The sequence below is a fragment of the Salmo salar genome, chromosome 14, assembly GCF_965601325.2.
Source record: "Salmo salar chromosome 14, fSalSal1, whole genome shotgun sequence".
Lineage (NCBI taxonomy): Eukaryota > Metazoa > Chordata > Actinopteri > Salmoniformes > Salmonidae > Salmo > Salmo salar.
Window position 1 is genome coordinate 93,491,807 of NC_138304.1, and position 18,194 is coordinate 93,510,000.

Genomic DNA, 18,194 nt, shown 5'->3' on the forward strand with positions numbered 1-18,194 from the left:
CACATGCTGTTGTGCAAATGGAATAGACAACAGTTGGAAATTATAGGCAATAAGCAAGACACCCCCAATAAAGGAGTGGTTCTGCAGGTGGGGACCACAGACCACTTCTCAGTTCCTATGCTTCCTGGCTGATGTTTTGGTCACTTTTGAAAGCTGGCGGTGCTTTCACTCTAGTGGTAGCATGAGACGGAGTCTACAACCCACACAATTGGCTCAGGTAGTGCAGCTCATCCAGGATGACACATCAATGCGAGCTGTGGCAAGAAGGTTTGCTGTGTCTGTCAGTGTAGTGTCCAGAGCATGGAGGCGCTACCAGGAGACAGGCCAGTACATCAGGAGACATGGAAGAGGCCGTAGGAGGGCAACAACCCAGCAGCAGGACCGCTACCTCCGCCTTTGTGCAAGGAGGAGCAGGAGGAGCACTGCCAGAGCCCTGCAAAATGACCTCCAGCAGGCCACAAATGTGCATGTCTGCTCAAACGGTCAGAAACAGACTCCATGAGGGTGGTATGAGGGCCCAACATCCACAGGTGGGGGTTGTGCTTACAGCCCAACACCGTGCAGGACGTTTGGCATTTGCCAGAGAACACCAAGATTGGCAAATTTGCCACTGGCGCCCTGTGCTCTTCACAGATGAAAGCAGGTTCACACTGAGCACGTGACAGACGTGACAGAGTCTGGAGACGCCGTGGAGAACGTTCTGCTGCCTGCAACATCCTCCAGCATGACCGGTTTGGCGGTGGGTCAGTCATGGTGTGGGGTGGCATTTCTTTGGGGGGCCGGACAGCCCTCCATGTGCTCGCCAGAGGTAACCTGACTGCCATTAGGTACCGAGATGAGATCCTCAGACCCCTTGTGAGACCATATGCTGGTGCGGTTGGCCCTGGGTTCCTCCTAATGCAAGACAATGCTAGACCTCATGTGGCTGGAGTGTGTCAGCAGTTCCTGCAAGAGGAAGGCATTGATGCTATGGACTGGCCTGCCTGTTCCCCAGACCTGAATCCAATTGAGCACATCTGGGACATCATGTCTCGCTCCATCCACCAACGCCACGTTTCACCACAGACTGTCCAGGAGTTGGCGGATGCTTTAGTCCAGGTCTGGGAGGAGATCCCTCAGGAGACCATCCGCCACCTCATCAGGAGCATGCCCAGGCGTTGTAGGGAGGTCATACAGGCACGTGGAGGCCACACACACTACTGAGCCTCATTTTGACTTGTTTTAAGTACATTACTTCAAAGTTGGATCAGCCTGTAGTGTGGTTTTCCACTTTAATTTTGAGTGTGACTCCAAATCCAGACCTCCATGGGTTGATAAATTGGATTTCCATTGATAATTTTTGTGTGATTTTGTTGTCAGCACATTCAACTATGTAAAGAAAAAAGTATTTAATAAGATTATTTATTTCATTCAGATCTAGGATGTGTTGTTTAAGTGTTCCCTTTATTTTTTTGAGCAGTGTATATCAACGAATTGATGAGGGCACTAGAATAGTCTGCAGCTCCCAGCCTCACCCTATTAGAATTTGAAGTAAAATGTCTACTGCTTGCTGATGATCTGGTGCTTCTGTCCCCAACCAAGGAGTGCCTACAGCAGCACCTAGATCTTCTGCACACATTCTGTCAGACCTGGGCCCTGACAGTAAATCTAAGTAAGACAAAAATAGTGGTATTCCAAAAAAGGTCCAGTTGCCAGGATCACGAATACAAATTCCATTTAGACACCGTTACCCTAGATCACAAACTTTACATAGCTTGTGTCACGACTTCCGCCGAAGTCGGCCCCTCTCCTTGTTCGGGCGGCGTTCGGCGATCGACGTCACCGGCTTACTAGTTACCACCGATCTATGTTTCCTGTTTTGTAATTGTTGGAGGTGTTTCTCCCAACCATGTTTTATTGCTGTGGGAGAAGTTGGATTATGGTTTTGAGTAAACACGTTTTGTTTGCACTCATCCCTATGTCCTGCGCCTGACTCCGATACTTCTCCTACGAAAATCATTACAGAATCACGGACCATATAATGGAGTCAGCAGGAGGAGCCAGCACTCCTTTTTCCCTAAAGGAGCGCATCCAGCAGCATGCGATATTGTTACAGAGTCTCGGGACAGTGTTGAGAGAGGAGGATTTCCCTTCGACCCAGCCATTCCATCGCCACCAGAACCACATCATACACCCATGCCCACCCATCCGTCGTCAGTATCCAGTGGGATTCGGCTCTCGCTCCCGGGAGCGTATGACGGAACAGCTGCTGGGTGCCAGGGGTTTCTACTCCAGCTGGAGCTCTACCTGGCGGCTGTCCAGCCGGCACCTTCGGGACACGAGAGAGTGAGCGCTCTTATCTCCTGTCTGACTGGTAAAGCCCTGGAGTGGGCCAACGCCATCTGGGAAGGGGAAGGCCCTACTCTGGATAACTACAAGGACTTCTCCAGCCACTTTCGGGCAGTATTTGATCATACACCGGAGGGGAGAGCGGCGGGGGAGCGCTTGTTGCATTTAAGACAGGGGATGAGGAGCGCTCAGGAGTTTGCGCTGGACTTTAGAACTCTGGCGGCGGGTGCGGTATGGAATGAGCGGGCCCTGATCGACCACTACAGGTGTAGTTTGCGAGAGGACGTTCGTCGGGAGCTAACCTGGAGGGACACCACCATCCACCTGGACCAGCTGGTGGACTTATCGATCCGGCTGGATAACCTGTTGGCCTCCCGATGAGGCGGACGTCCGGATCGGGGTTCGTTGGTTCCATCCCCCAGCCCCTTAGACCCAACACCTATGGAGTTGGGAGGGGCTGGTAAGAGGGAGACCGGAGGGGGAACCATTCCATGCACTAGCTGTGGCCGCAGAGGACACACTGCTGGTCGGTGCTGTGGAGGTTCTCCAGGAAGTCGAGGTGGTAGGCGGAACACTGGTGATTCATCTCAGGTGAGTAGGCACACGACTCACCCAGACCCCCCTGTTGCTCACATGTAGTTATCCATAGGATTTCCGGGGTTTTCCCCGCATTACCAGCATAAGGCGCTAGTAGATTCAGGCGCAACTGGGAACTTTATTGATCGGTATTTGGCTCATAGATTAGGGATTCCTATTGTTCCCATTGATGTTCCCTTCCCTGTACATGCCCTAGATAGTCGTCCTTTGGGGTCGGGCTGATTAGGGAGGTCACAGCTCCCATTGCTATGGTAACGCAGGGGTGTCATGAGGAGAGCATTAGTCTCTTTCTGATTGACTCCTGCGTTTCCCGTTGTTTTGGGTCTTCCCTGGTTGGCTTCTCATGATCCTATTATTTCGTGGCAACAGAGGGTTCTCAAGGGATGGTCCTGTCAGTGTTCAGAGAGGTGTTTAGGTGTTTCCTTAGGTGCCACTACGGTGGAAAGTCCAAACCAGGTTTCCACCATGCACATTCCCCCCGAATATGCCGATTTGGCAATCGCCTTCTGTAAAAAGAAGGGGGATTGTGCGATAAATCTCCGAGAGGGCGCTGCACTACCCAGGAGTCACGTGTATCCTCTGTCACAGGAGGAGACGGAGGCTATGGAGACATATGTCACCGAATCTTTGGAACAAGGATACATTCTGCCCTCCATTTCACCTGTCTCCTCGCGTTTCTTTTTTGTGAAGAAGAAGGATGGAGGTTTACACCCGTGCATCGACTATCGAGGTTTGAACCAGATTACGGTAAAATACAGTTACCCGCTGCCTCTTATCGCTAGTATGACAGAGTCATTGCACGGGGCGCGCTTCTTCACAAAATTGGACCTCAACTTGGTGCGTATCAAGGGAGGGGATGAGTGGAAGACGGCATTTAGCACCACTTCTGGGCACTATGAGTACCTCGTCATGCCGTATGGGTTAATGAATGCTCCATCCGTCTTCCAATCATTTGTGGATGAGATCTTCAGGGACCTGCACGGGCAGGGTGTAGTGGTGTATATAGATGACATTCTAATATACTCCACTACCCGCGCTGAGCATGTGTTCCTTGTACGCATGGTGCTTGGTCGACTGTTGGAGCGGTTTTTAGGGTTTGCCAACTACTACCGGAGGTTTATTCGGGGTTTTGGCCAGGTGGCGGCTCCCATTACCTCCTTACTGAAGGGGGGACCGGTGCGACTGCGGTGGTCGGCTGAGGCGGACAGAGCTTTTGGTAACCTGAAGGCTCTGTTTACCACGGCTCCAGTGCTGGCGCATCCTGATCCCTCCTTAGCGTTCATAGTTGAGGTGGACGCATCCGAGGCTGGAATAGGGGCTATGCTATCTCAGCGCTCGGGTAAGCCACCAAAACTCCGCCCCTGTGCTTTCTTTTCGAAGAAGCTCAGCCCGGCGGAGCGAAACTATGATGTGGGGGATAGGGAGTTGTTGGCTGTTGTCGGGGCTCTGAAAGCGTGGAGACATTGGCTCGAGGGGGCTAGACACCCTTTCCTCATTTGGACTGACCACCGAAATCTGGAGTACATTCAGGTAGCGAGGAGACTGAACCCTCGCCAGGCTAGGTGGGCTATGTTTTTCACACGCTTTGCTTTCACCCTTTCCTACAAACCAGGTTCCCAGAGCGTGAATGCAGACGCACTGTCCCGGCTGTATGTTACAGAGGAGCGGTCCACGGAGCCCACTCCCATAATTCCAGCTTCTTGCCTAGTGGCACCGGTGGTATGGTAGGTAGACGCGGACATCGAACGGGCGTCACGTGCAGAACCCACTCCCCCCCAGTGTCCCGTTGGGCGCGTGTACGTTCCATTTGATGTTCGCGATCGTTTGATCTGTTGGGCCCACACATCACCCTCCTCTGGTCATCCTGGTATTGGTCGGACGGTGCGCTGCCTTGCGGGGAAGTACTGGTGGCCCACGTTAGCTAAGGACGTGAGGGTTTATGTCTCCTCCTGTTCGGTATGCGCACAGTGCAAGGCACCTAGACATCTGCCCAGAGGGAAATTACAACCCCTTCTCGTTCCGCAACGACCGTGGTCACACCTATCTGTGGATTTCGTGACGGATCTTCCCCCGTCACGGGGTAACACCATGATCCTGGTCGTTGTGGATCGGTTTTCTAAGTCCTGCCGTCTCCTTCCTTTGCCCGGTCTCCCTACGGCTCTACAAACTGCGGAGGCTCTGTTCACCCATGTATTCCGACACTACGGGGTGCCTGAGGACATAGTGTCTGATCGGGGTCCCCAATTTACGTCTAGAGTCTGGAGGGCGTTTATGGAACTCCTGGGGGTCTCGGTCAGCCTTACCTCGGGTTTCCACCCCGAAAGTAACGGCCAGGTGGAAAGAGTAAACCAAGAGGTGGGTAGGTTTCTGCGGTCCTATTGCCAGGACCGGCCGGGAGAGTGGGCGTCGTTTATCCCCTGGGCGGAGATGTCCCAAAACTCCCTACGCCACTCTTCCACTAATCTTACCCCTTTTCAGTGTGTGCTAGGTTATCAGCCGGTCCTGGCTCCATGGCATCAGAGCCAGATCGAGGCTCCTGCGGTGGATGAATGGTTTCAGCACTCGGAGGAGACATGGAACGCTGCCCATGTACGACTACAACGAGCCATCAGGCGGCAAAAGGCGAGTGCCGACAGCCACCGCAGTGAGGCCCCGGTTTATGCACCGGGATCTCGGGTCTGGCTCTCGACCCGAAACCTGCCCCTTCACCTGCCCTGCCGGAAGCTGGGTCCGCGGTTTGTGGGGCCTTTCAAAGTCCTGAGGAGATTGAACGAGGTTTGTTATAGGTTACAACTCCCCCTGATTATCATATTAACCCCTCGTTCCATGTGTCTCTCCTCAGGCCGGTGGTGGCAGGTCCGCTCCAGCAGTCTGAGGTGCGGGAGGTTCCTCCGCCCCCTCTGGACAGTGTGGGGGCCTCGGCGTATACAGTACGAGCCATTATGGACTCCAGACGTCGGGCGAGGGGCCTTCAGTACCTCTTGGAGTGGGAGGGGTATGGTCCGGAGGAGCGAAGCAGGGTACCGGCAGAGGACATCCTGGACCCATCGTTAATCCAGGAGTTTCACCGCTTCCGTCCGGATCGCCCTGCTCCCCGTCCTCCGGGTCGTCCCCGAGGCCGGTGTCGGCGTGCTGCTGGAGCCGCACGTCAAGGGGGGGGGTACTGTCACGACTTCCTCCGAAGTCGGCCCCTCTCCTTGTTCGGGCGGCGTTTGGCAATCGACGTCACCGGCTTACTAGTTACCACCGATCTATGTTTCCTGTTTTGTAATTGTTGGAGGTGTTTCTCCCAACCATGTTTTATTGCTGTGGGAGAAGTTGGATTATTGTTTTGAGTAAACACGTTTTGTTTGCACTCATCCCTGTGTCCTGCGCCTGACTCCGATACTTCTCCTACGAAAATCATTACAGCTCGGCCTAAACATTAGCGCCACAGGTAACATCCACATAGCTGTGAACGATCTGAGAGACAAGGCAAGAAGGGCCTTCTATGCCATCAAAAGGAACATAAAACTCGACATACCAATTAGAATCTGGCTAAAAATACTTGAATCAGTGGTAGAACCCATTGCCCTTTATGGTTGTGAGGTCTGGGGTCCGCTCACCAACCAAGAATTCACAAAATGGGACAAACACCAAATTGAGACTCTGCATGCAGAATTCTGCAAAAATATCCTCTGTGTACAACGTATAACACCAAATAATGCATAGAGAGCAGAATTAGGCCAATACCCGCTAATTATCAAAATCCAGAAAAGAGCCAAATCAATTCTACAACCACATAAAACGAAGCAATTCCCAAACCTTCCATAACAAAGTCATCACCTACAGAGAGATGAACCTGGAGAAGAGTCCCCTAAGCAAGCTGGTCCTGGGGCTCTGTTCACAAACACAAATAGACCCCACAGAGCCCCAGGACAGCAACACAATTAGACCCAACCAAATCATGAGAAACCAAAAGGAGAATTACTTGACACATTGGAAAGAATTAATACAGACTCAGTGAGCATAGCCTTGTTAATGAGAAAGGCCGCTGAAGGCAGACCTGACTCTCGAGAAGAAAGGCTATGTGCACACTGCCCACAAAATGAGGTGGAAACTGAGCTGCACTTCCTAACCTCCTGCCAAATGGATGACCATATTAGAGACACATATTCCCCTCAGATTACACAGACCCACAAATTCGAAAACAAATCAAATGATCAACTCCCATATCTATTGGGTGAAATACCACAGTGTGCAATCACAGCAGAAAGATTTGTCACCTGTTGCCACAAGAAAAGGGCAACCAGTGAAGAACAAACACCATTGTAAATACAACCTATATTCATGTTTATTATTTTCCCTTTTGTACTTTAACTATTTGCACATCATTACAACACTGTATATAGACATAATGACATTTGAAATGTCTTTATTATTTTGGAACTTTTGTGAGTGTAATGTTTACTGTTCATATTTATTGAGCATTTCACTTTTGTTTATTATTTATTTCACTTGCTTTGGCAATGCAAACATATGCTTCCCATGCCAGTAAAGCTCCTTAAATTGAAGAGAGGAAAAATATAGAGAAGTGTAGATGGTCTTTCTGTCAGATGCCGTCATACAGCTGGAGGTCAGATACAGTAGCAGTCATTATCACGGCTGTGATAAGGAACGGACCAAGATGCAGCGTTTTTGTAGTTCCACATAATTTATTTAATGTGAAACTAAAATGCACTTAACAAAACACTGAAGGGAAAAACAAACCGTGACGCAGGAGGAACATACACACTCACAAAATATAATCACCCACAAGGACAGGTGGACAAACATCAACTTAAATATGGCCTCCAATTAGAGACAACGACAACCAGCTGCCCCTAATTGGAGGTCATGCCAAACAACGACCAACATAGAAATACAAAAACTAGAACTGAACATAGACATACAAAAAAACAGATAAACACCCCCTGTCACACCCTGACCACTCTACCATAGAAAATAACAACTTACTATGGTCAGGACGTGACAATACCCCCCCCCCCAAAGGTGCGGACTCCGACTGCACCTACCAAACAACAACCCCCACAACCCCCCCCCCCCCCAAAAATAAAATAATAAAACACAAAACACAAAGGGAGGGTAGGGTGGGTGAATAATGTCTTATGGCGGCGGCTCTGGTTCCGGGCGTAGTACCCCCACCGCCCGCTGATTCCCCCGCTTCTGTATGTCCGGAGGAACCAGACCATGGATCATCGCCGGAGGCTTCGGACCACCAACCGCCACTGAAGACTCTGGGCTAAAAGCCGCCGCTGAAGACTCTGGGCTGCAGACCACCGCTGAAGGCTCTGGGCTGCAGACCACCGCTGAAAGCTCTGGGCTGCAGACCACCGCTGAAGGCTCTGGGTTGCAGACCACCGCTGAAGGCTCTGGGCTGCAGACCACCGCTGAAGGCTCTGGGCTGCAGACCACCGCTGAAGGCTCTGGGCTGCAGACCACCGCTGAAGGCTCTGGGCTGCAGACCACCGCTGAAGGCTCTGGGCTGCAGACCACCGCTGAAGGCTCTGGGCTGCAGACCACCGCTGAAGGCTCTGGGTTGCAGACCACCGCTGAAGGCTCTGGGCTGCAGACCACCGCTGAAGGCTCTGGGCTGAAGACCACCGCTGAAGGCTCTGGGCTGCAGACCACCGCTGAAGGTTCTGGGTTGCTGAGGAGCGTCACTGGAGGCTCCGGGCTGAGCAGCATCGCTGGAGGCTCCGGGCTGAGCAGCGTCGCTGGAGGCTGCGGGCTGAGGAGCATCGCTGGAGGCTCCGGGCTAAGGAGCGTCGCTGGAGGCTGCAGACTGGAGAGCGTCACTGGAGGCTCCGGGCTGAGGAGCGTCACTGGAGGCTCCGGGCTGAGGAGCGTCTCTGGAGGCTCCGGGCTGAGGAGCGTCTCTGGAGGCTCCGGGCTGAGCAGCGTCGCTGGACGCTCCGGGCTGAGCAGCATCGCTGGAGGCTCCGGGCTGAGGAGCGTCGCTCGACGCTGCGGGCTGAGGAGCATCGCTGGAGGCTCCGGGCTAAGGAGCGTCGCTGGAGGCTGCAGACTGGAGAGCGTCGCTGGAGGCTCCGGGCTGAGGAGCGTCGCTGGAGGCTCCGGGCTGAGCAGGCGCACTGGAGGCCTGATGTGTGGGACTGGCATAGGAGGCATCAGACTAGTAACATGCACCTCAGGGCTAGTGCGGGGAGCAGGCGGACGCCCCGGACGGGCAGGCGCCTGGAGGCCGTGCGGGGACGCTGGGGCGCCAGCGCCGCCCCAGGGCGTGCGGGGGCGGGCAGGCGCGGGCTGGGCGGCGCACTGGGGCCGTGCGGGGACTGTCATAGGAGGCGCCAGACTAGTAACACGCACCTCAGGGCTAGTGCGGGGAGCAGGGACAGGACGTACTGGGCTGGGCAGGCGCACTGGAGGCCTGATGCGTGGGGCTGGCTTTGGAGGCGCCAGACTAGTAACACACACCTCAGGGCTAGTGCGGGGAGCAGGAACAAGACGTACTAGGCTGGGCAGGTGCACTGGAGGCCTGATGCGTGGGGCTGGCTTTGGAGGCGCCAGACTAGTAACACGCACCTCAGGGCTAGTGCGGGGAGCAGGGACAGGACGTACTGGGCTGGGCAGGCGCACTGGAGGCCTGATGCGTGGGGCTGGCTTTGGAGGCGCCAGACTAGTAACACACACCTCAGGGCTAGTGCGGGGAGCAGGGACAGGACGTACTGGGCTGGGCAGGCGCACTGGAAGCCTGATGCGTGGGGCTGGCTTTGGAGGCGCCAGACTAGTAAAACGCACCTCAGGGCTAGTGCGGGGAGCAGGGACAGGACGTACTGGGCTGGGCAGGCGCACTGGAGGCCTGATGCGTGGGGCTGGCTTTGGAGGCGCCAGACTAGTAACACACACCTCAGGGCTAGTGCGGGGAGCAGGAACAGGACGTACTGGGCTATGAGGGCGCACTGGAGGAAGAGTGCGCAGAACAGGCACAGGGTACACTGGGTCTTGGAGACGCACTGGAGGTCTGGAGCGCACGGCCTGCACAACCCATCCTGGCTGGATGGTCACTGTAGCCCGGCAACACTGCGGAGCCCATATCGACCGCACCGGACTGTGCGTGCGGATGGGCGAGATAGTGCGCACTACCCCGTAATGCATTTCTCGCCCCTCTGTCTGCCCGCTTCGCAGTGCCCTTTCCGCCAGCACCATTCTCCGGAATCTCGCGTCAAGCTCCTCGCTTGACTCCTTGACTGGCTCCGGTTTGCTCCATGGCTCTCTCCTGTACGCCCGGGAAGTTAGGTCAGGGCTGCCCCCTGACTTAGCCAAACTCCCCATATGCCCCCCCAAAATTTATTTGGGGGGGCTGCCTCTCGTCCTTGCCTCTTGGTGGATATCGCGCTTCATAGTATCGCCGCTCTGCCTTCGCTGCCTCAAGTTCCTCCTTCGGGCGTTGGTACTCCCCAGCCTGCCTCCAGGGTCCCTTGCCATCCAGCATTTCCTCCCATGTCCATGACTCCTGCTGCTCCATGCCACGCTGCTTGGTCCTTGGTTGGTGGGTGATTCTATCATGGCTGTGATAAGGAACGGACCAAGATGCAGCGTTTTCGTAGTTCTACATAATTTATTTACTGTGAAACTAAAATGCACTTAACAAAACACTGAAGGGAAAAACAAACCGTGACGCAGGAGGAACATACACACTCACAAAATATAATCACCCACAAGGACAGGTGGGACAAACATCAACTTAAATATGGCCTCCAATTAGAGACAACGACAACCAGCTGCCTCTAATTGGAGGTCATGCCAAACAACGACCAACATAGAAATACAAAAACTAGAACTGAACATAGACATACAAAAAACAGATAAACACCCCCTGTCACGCCCTGACCACTCAACCATAGAAAATAACAACTTACTATGGTCAGGACGTGACAGTCATAAAGAACAGGGGTATTCATGGTGAATGGAATGGATGGATAACTCATGGGAGTGACAGGCGACAGAGGACTGTAGATTCCGCCCAACAATGGAAACTATGATCCACAGGTGGCCTGTTGGGATGGAATCAGACAAGTAGCATCACAAAGTGTTCCAACAATGGACTCGAATTCCCTGTCTGTCTGTCTGTCTGTCTGTCTGTCTGTCTGTCTGTCTGTCTGTCTGTCTGTCTGTCTGTCTGTCTGTCTGTCTGTCTGTCTGTCTGTCTGCCTGCCTGCCTGCCTGCCTGCCTGCCTGCCTGTCTGTCTGCCTGCCTGCCTGCCTGCCTGCCTGCCTGCCTGCCTGCCTGCCTGCCTGCCTGCCTATCTCTGTATGTCTGCCTGCCTGCCTGCCTGTCTCTGTCTGTCTGTCTGTCCCCGGCCTGCCTGCCTGCGTGTCAGCCTACCGTTCGGCCCGCCCACCTGTCCGTCCCTCCCTCCCTCCATGTCTCACCCAGTATAGCCAGCACCATGCCGTCCTTCAGCACCTCCATGGACCCAGAGCAGACGAAGAAGATGGCCTGCAGGGCGTCCCCCTGGCGCAGCAGGTACTCCCCAGGGGCACAGAACGTTGTCTTGATGTGCAGGGACAGGGAGCGCAGGCACCCCCTGCTGGCCGAGGCAAACAGAGACAGCTCCAATATCTCCTTGTTCAGGTGCATGGTGATGTCAGAGCGCAGCTCATCTGGGAAGTCCTTCAGCAACTGAGGGGAGGGGGGAGGTGGACAGAGAGCAAGAGGGGGGGAGAGGGAGAAGTAGAGGGAAAGGAAGAGGAGAGGGGAAGGAGGAAAGAGGGAGAGAGGGAGAGAGATTGACAGCCATGGCATGATTGCGTTGACTCTAAACTGTTATCTTGGTCAGTTTTCTCTTTATTTTTTTTTATTTTTATTATTCACCTCAAGGGACTTCCTGGTTAAATAAAGGTTAAAAAAAGGTCAGGTAAATAAATAAAAAGTGATGATGTCACCAAACATCAGCATGTATCAGGTCACTTTGAATGAAGGCACTTTGGTGAAAATATTGCAAGTGTTTTTTCAGTAAGTTGTGTTGACTTTAGGCTGTGCTGCATGGACACAGCACAACTGGGCATAGCCTTGGGAAGTAGGAGTGCTGAAGTTGCTGCAGCAGCCCCTGATAAATCACAATTCAAAAATCATTTACATATATTTTAGTCAGAGCAATTTGGGTTAAGTGCCTTGCTCAAGGGGACCGATATATTTTTCACCTAGTCGGCTCAGGGATTTGAACCAACAACCTTTCGGTTACTAGCCCAACGCTCTTAACCATTACTCCTTAACCATGACTCCTGAGAAAAATACTTTTCAGCAGAGTGGGGAGGAATCTTTACAAATTGTATTGAATGGACAGAGGGGATCTGATCCTAGATTTTGAGACGCTTCATGTATACCGGCCCAGACCCTATATTGAGAACTCTGCCTAACACTATTGTTCCCATCACAAAGCACCAGCTACATTACTATCACAGTAATCAATCTCTCCAACATCTAATCATCCCTGACACACAATGTTTGTCAGTCACTGTTTCAGCAAATAACAGAAAAGTGCTGAGCAGAAAAGATCAATGAGTCATCAGCCCACAGAGACCCACTTTAATCAACAGGCCTATCTATAATTCATACATCTGTGATTCATCTCCCTATCCTATATGAATGCTTTGCTCTGTTCTGTTATGTGTCTCACAGGCAAACATCTCCTGAGGCATGATTGGCCACTGTCTCTCACTCAGCTTCTGTCTCTATCTTTTTCTTGGTCTACCTACGTATCTGTCTCTCTGTCTCAGGGAGTCTCAGTCACTCTCTCTCTCTTTCTCTCTCTCTCTTTCTCTCTCTCTCCACATTTTCAGCAAAATCTCTTAATTGTCTACAATCAAAGTCATCATCAAGCCCTTGATTAGTTGAATCACCTCGTTGGAGTCAATGCCGTTGTTGACGGACCATGTGGTCTGGAAGTACTCAAGCATGCGTTGTTTGAGTCCCTGGGGCAGGTGGTGGACTCGGATGAAGTCCTTCAGGTCCTTGGTACGGGTGTGGTACTGGGACCAGCGAGAGTACATCCGCTGGATAATGGCCGTCACGTTACCAAACACCAGGGCGTGCATCAACGCTAGAGGGGGAGGGAGGGAAGCAGGGTTTTGGGGGGTTCAATTAGGATTTGCAGGGGCATGAAATTGGAAGATGGGGTGGGCATGATATTGGTTTGGGGTTAGAGTGTGGGAGTAAAATTGGGGTTGGGGGTTGTTTGGAGGGTTCAATTGGGAGTTGGATGGGCATGAGATTGAGAGGTGGGGCATGAGATTGAGCGAAGAGAAGAAAAAGATTTACTCGAGGCTAATAACTCAATTTCCCCTATATACTGTACACACTAGGTCTGACCTATACCAGACTCTATCTGGGCTGGCTAGGTCTTCGTTTTCATCTCATAAACACTGGGGACAGGGGAGATGAGGCGTGTGGGACACACACACACACACACCCACACACACACCCCTTATGTCTCTATCCTCCCTGTGTGTGTGAGTGTGCGTGCGTGTGATTGCCCCCAGGCAGTCAGGGACATTTACCACATCCAGACTCATGAACATCCAGAGGGAGAACACTTGCCACTGTGACCTCATTTAAACCCTCTGCCCCAAAACCAGTTCACGTCTCTGGTTTGAACCAGATAAAACTGGTCCAAACCAACTGATCAGCCACTTTAGTCTTTATCACAGTACAACTAGATGAAACCAGACATAACGAAAATGATGACCATCAATTAAATAGAACTATCTGCCTGGCGGTCACAGACCACTTTCTGACCACTATTTTACATGCATGAATTGTGATGTGTGTATGTGTGTGTGTGTCTCCCCTACCTCCGATGAGCATGGTGCAGATGGAGAAGATCTTCTCAGCGTCGGTGTTGGCCGACACGTTGCCAAAGCCCACGCTGGTCAGACTGGACAGGGTGAAGTAGAGAGAAGCGATGTAGACACTTCTCAGAGAAGGTCCGCTCAGCCCCGTCCCGTTCACTTCCCCCTGGGGGTCGTAGGGAGACTCTAGACGCTTCCCCAACTCATGGAGCCAGCCTGGAGACAGAGAGGAGGGAGGGAAAGACAGGCTTTGTTCCAATTCTCTACCCTTCTCTCGTACACTCCCTCTCATGATGTAGAAGAAGTGTAAGGAATGTGGTGGAAACTTCCTCCAGTCATTCTTGTGAGGCTTTGTCCTAAATGTCTCCCTATTCCCTACGTGGTTTACTTCTTTTCCCCAGAGCCTTGCACTAGCTATGTAAATATATATAACATAATTGGAGCCCACTGTCTCCACTGTATCCAGAGCCCTGGATGCCTAACATACAAACTGGAGTAATAGCAGGTAGAAACGGACTGGCCATAGGGCACTTTGGGAAAATGCCAGATGGGCTGGTCCATCTGAAGCCCGGTGGGCCAGTCTAAATTGGGGGTTTTGCGCAGAATGATCATCATTTGGAAAATAATGGGGGTGTGAAACAACCAGGACAATTTCTGGTCGCAATCCATCCCATAACAATCCAATCCATAGGAAGTACCTGAGAACCAAAACTGATCCTAGGTCAGGTTCTATCTGTGACGTGAGTGTTGAGACAGCCATCAGGCCCCTGAGACCTCCACCAGACACTGAAGAATGGTAATTGGATATACCTCTCTCACAGAGCTCCTGACACTGATGTGGGATCAGCGTTAGAATACCGTAATTGGGATACAGCACATTAATCCGGTAGCCCTGATATACTGACCTCAGATCATTTTATGACACTGAGGCTGAGTTAATTGGGGGAAAAAGCATCAGCTTCTCATGGCCCTATCAATACTGACTCAGAATCAGTTTGGAGACATCAGGTAGAGGTAATTGAGAACAGCGCCTGGCTCATCGATACTCACTGGGGATCTGCCCTAGAGGCCTCATTATGTGTTGGATCTGGAGTAGTTCAGGGGAAGCTTGGGCCAATGACTAGTCATTACTGTGGGACTATGCTACTCTGTCAATCATAACCCCAGAAACAAATAAAAACAGGACATGCTTTTTCCACAGTCACATTCAATTCCCCATGCATGAATATGTTATAGCATATGTAACGAAGGTCTCGCTAGAAATCACTCAATTCAATAAAATAATCAACACAGCCATTAAAACTGCAGAGAGAGATGCTTGCTGGAAAGCTAATATAGGCTAGCCAAAAACAACCACACATAAGCCATGATATGCTGCGAAAACCAGCTGACACTACCAACCAAAAACACCCACTCACCAAATGTCAGCCCCACCCCTGAGCTCTAAGACAGAACTAGCTGCTCACCGATGTCCGGCTAATTCATTGATGTCCATGGTCTCTAGCCAGGTGACAGATCCCATCCCTGAACCCCTCCAGACAGAACTAGCCACTTACCGATGCGATGCCCACTATACCCCTGATCCATTCTCTGACATGTTCACCCCTCAGATGCTCACCCCTCACCCTCCCACCCCTCTTCCTGACCTTTACTTTCTGCTTTCCATCTCTGAAGCCCCCCTTCCAAGTCAGAACAAACTGCTCGGTGATGTGATGCCCCAAATCCCTGATCAGACAGAAGTAGCCGCTCCCACCACTCACCGATGTCCCAGGAGTAGGCGTTGGCCTCCATCTCCTTCTTGCCGATGACGTACCAGATGCAGGCCATCCAGTGGGCCAGCAGGGCGAACATGGACATGAGCAGGGTGAGAACCACAGTGCTGTGCTGGGAGTACCGGTCCATCTTCTGGAGCAGACGCAGCAGCCGGAGCAGACGCACTGTCTTCAACAGGTGGACTACTGATACCTGGGTGGGGAATGAATGACAGGTGTGGTTCTATTACAGTGATAGCAGATGAGGTACAGAGGTGAGCAAGTGACAAGAGTCTTCATCGCCATTATCATCCTCCTCCTCCTCAGCTAACTGGCAAATTGTTGTACTTAAAAGATGCATTTCAGAACCGGCTGCTTCTTGATCAATGTGACCTGCACGACTGCATTATGGAAATGGCAGAGAGCTCGTAGTGAGGATCTGGCATTCACCTGGCATTACCATCAACCTGGCATCACCATCACCTGGCATCAACATGGCCTGGCATCCCCCATTAACTGGCATCACCAAAAACCTGGCATCACCATCATCTGGCATCACCACTACCTGGCATCACCACTACCTGGCATCACAACCACTTGGCATCACCATCATCTGTCATCACCATCATCTGCCAACACCACTACCTGGCATCACCATACCTGGCATCACCAACACCTGGCATCACCATCATCTGGCATCACCATAACCTGGCATCACCATAACCTGGCATCACCATCATCTGGCATCACCACTACCTGGCATCACCACTACCTGGCATCACAACCACCTGGCATCACCATCATCTGTCATCACCATCATCTGCCCACACCACTACCTGGCATCACCATACCTGGCATCACCAACACCTGGCATCACCATCATCTGGCATCACCAATACTTGGCATCACCACCATCTGACATCACCTAATATCAGCATCATCAAACCATCATCTACCTCAGTTTAGGAGCCTGAGATGGCTTATCTATTGAAGGAGTCCTGTTCTATAAATATGACAATGTCCTCCTGTACTTTGTGTAAAAGCATACATGGCTGCCTTACCACAGGTAGCCCAATTCTGATATTTATTCCACCAGTTGGTCTTTTGACCAATCACATCAGATCTTTTCACATTAGATCTTTTTAAGAGCTGATCTGATTGGTCCCAAGACCAATTAATGAAAAAAATATCAGAATTGTTCTGCCTGTGTAAAGTGTAACCCATGTACAGTTGAAGTGGGAAGTTTACATACACCTTAGCCAAATACATTTAAACTCAGTTTTTCACAATTCCTGACATTTAACCCTAGTAAAAATTCCCTGTCTTAGGTCAGTTAGCATCACCACTTTATTTTAAGAATGTGAAATGTCAGAATAATAGTAGAGAGAATGATTTATTTCAGCTTTAAGTTCTTTCATCACATTCCAAGTGGGTCAGAAGTTTACATACACTCAATTAGTATTTGGTAGCATTGCCTTTAAATTGTTTAACTTGGGTCAAATGTTTCAGGTAGCCTTCTACAAGCTTCCCACAATAAGTTGGGTGAATTCTGGCCCATTCCTCCTGACAGAGCTTTGTGATGGCCACTCCAATACCTTGACTTTCTTGTCCTTAAGCCATTTTGCCAGAACTTTGAAAGTATGCTTGGGGTCATTGTCCATTTGGAAGATCCATTTGCGACCAAGCTTTAACTTCCTGACTGATGTCTTGAGATGTTGCTTCAATATATCCACATAATTTTCCTCCCTCATGAAGTGCTCCCTGGTGAAGTGCACCAGTCCCTCCTGCAGCAAAGCACCCCCACAACATGATGCTGCCACCCCCGTGATTTACGGTTGGGATGATGTTCTTCGGCTTGCAAGCCTCCCCCTTTTTCCTCCAAACATAATGATGGTCATTAGGGCCAAACAGTTCTATTTTTGTTTTATCAGACCAGAGGACATTTCTCCAAAAAGCACGATCTTTGTCCCCATGTGCAGTTGCAAACCGTAGTCAGGCTTTTTTATTTGTGGTTTTGGAGTAGTGGCTTCTTCCTTGCTGATCAGCCTTTCAGGTTATGTCGATATAGGACTCGTTTTACTGTGGATATAGATACCTTTGTACCGGTTTCCTTCAGCATCTTCACAAGGTCCTTTGCTGTTGTTCTGGGATTGATTTGCACTTGTCGCACCAAAGTACGTTAATCTCTAGGAGACAGAACACGTCTCCTTCCTGGGCGGTATGATGGCTGCATGGTCCCATGGTGTTTATACTTGCATACTATTGTTTGTACAGATGAACGTGGTATCTTCAGGCGTTTGGAAATTGCTCCCAAGGATGAACCAGACTTGTGGAGGTCTACAATTCTTTTTTCTGAGGTCTTGGCTAATTTCTTTTGATGTTCCCGTGATGTCAAGCAAAGAGGCACTAAGTTTGAAGGTAGGCCTTGAAATACATCCACAGATACACCTCCAATTGTTTCAAATGATGTCAATTAGCCTACCAGAAGTTTCTAAAGCCATGACATCATTTTCTGGAATTTTCCAAGCTGTTTAAAGGCACAGTCATCTTAGTGCATTTAAACTTCTGACCCACTGGTATTGTGATACAGTGAATTATAAGTGAAATAATCTGTCTGTAAACAATTGTTGGAAAAATGACTTGTGTCATGCACAAAGTAGATGT

At 51.1% G+C, this 18,194-nt stretch overlaps 1 protein-coding gene across 1 annotated transcript in view; it reads right to left on the minus strand.

The window, feature by feature from the left end:
- Positions 1-18,194, minus strand: part of LOC106570508 (voltage-gated delayed rectifier potassium channel KCNH8) — a 125,329-nt gene that overhangs the window by 38,282 nt on the left and 68,853 nt on the right. Inside the window, exons 7-10 of the mRNA XM_014142916.3 lie at positions 15,540-15,744; positions 13,783-13,995; positions 12,832-13,031; positions 11,362-11,611 (exon numbers count right to left, since the gene is read on the minus strand). Coding sequence (XP_013998391.3) covers positions 11,362-11,611; positions 12,832-13,031; positions 13,783-13,995; positions 15,540-15,744 — 868 coding nt within the window. The remainder of the gene's footprint in view (positions 1-11,361; positions 11,612-12,831; positions 13,032-13,782; positions 13,996-15,539; positions 15,745-18,194) is intronic.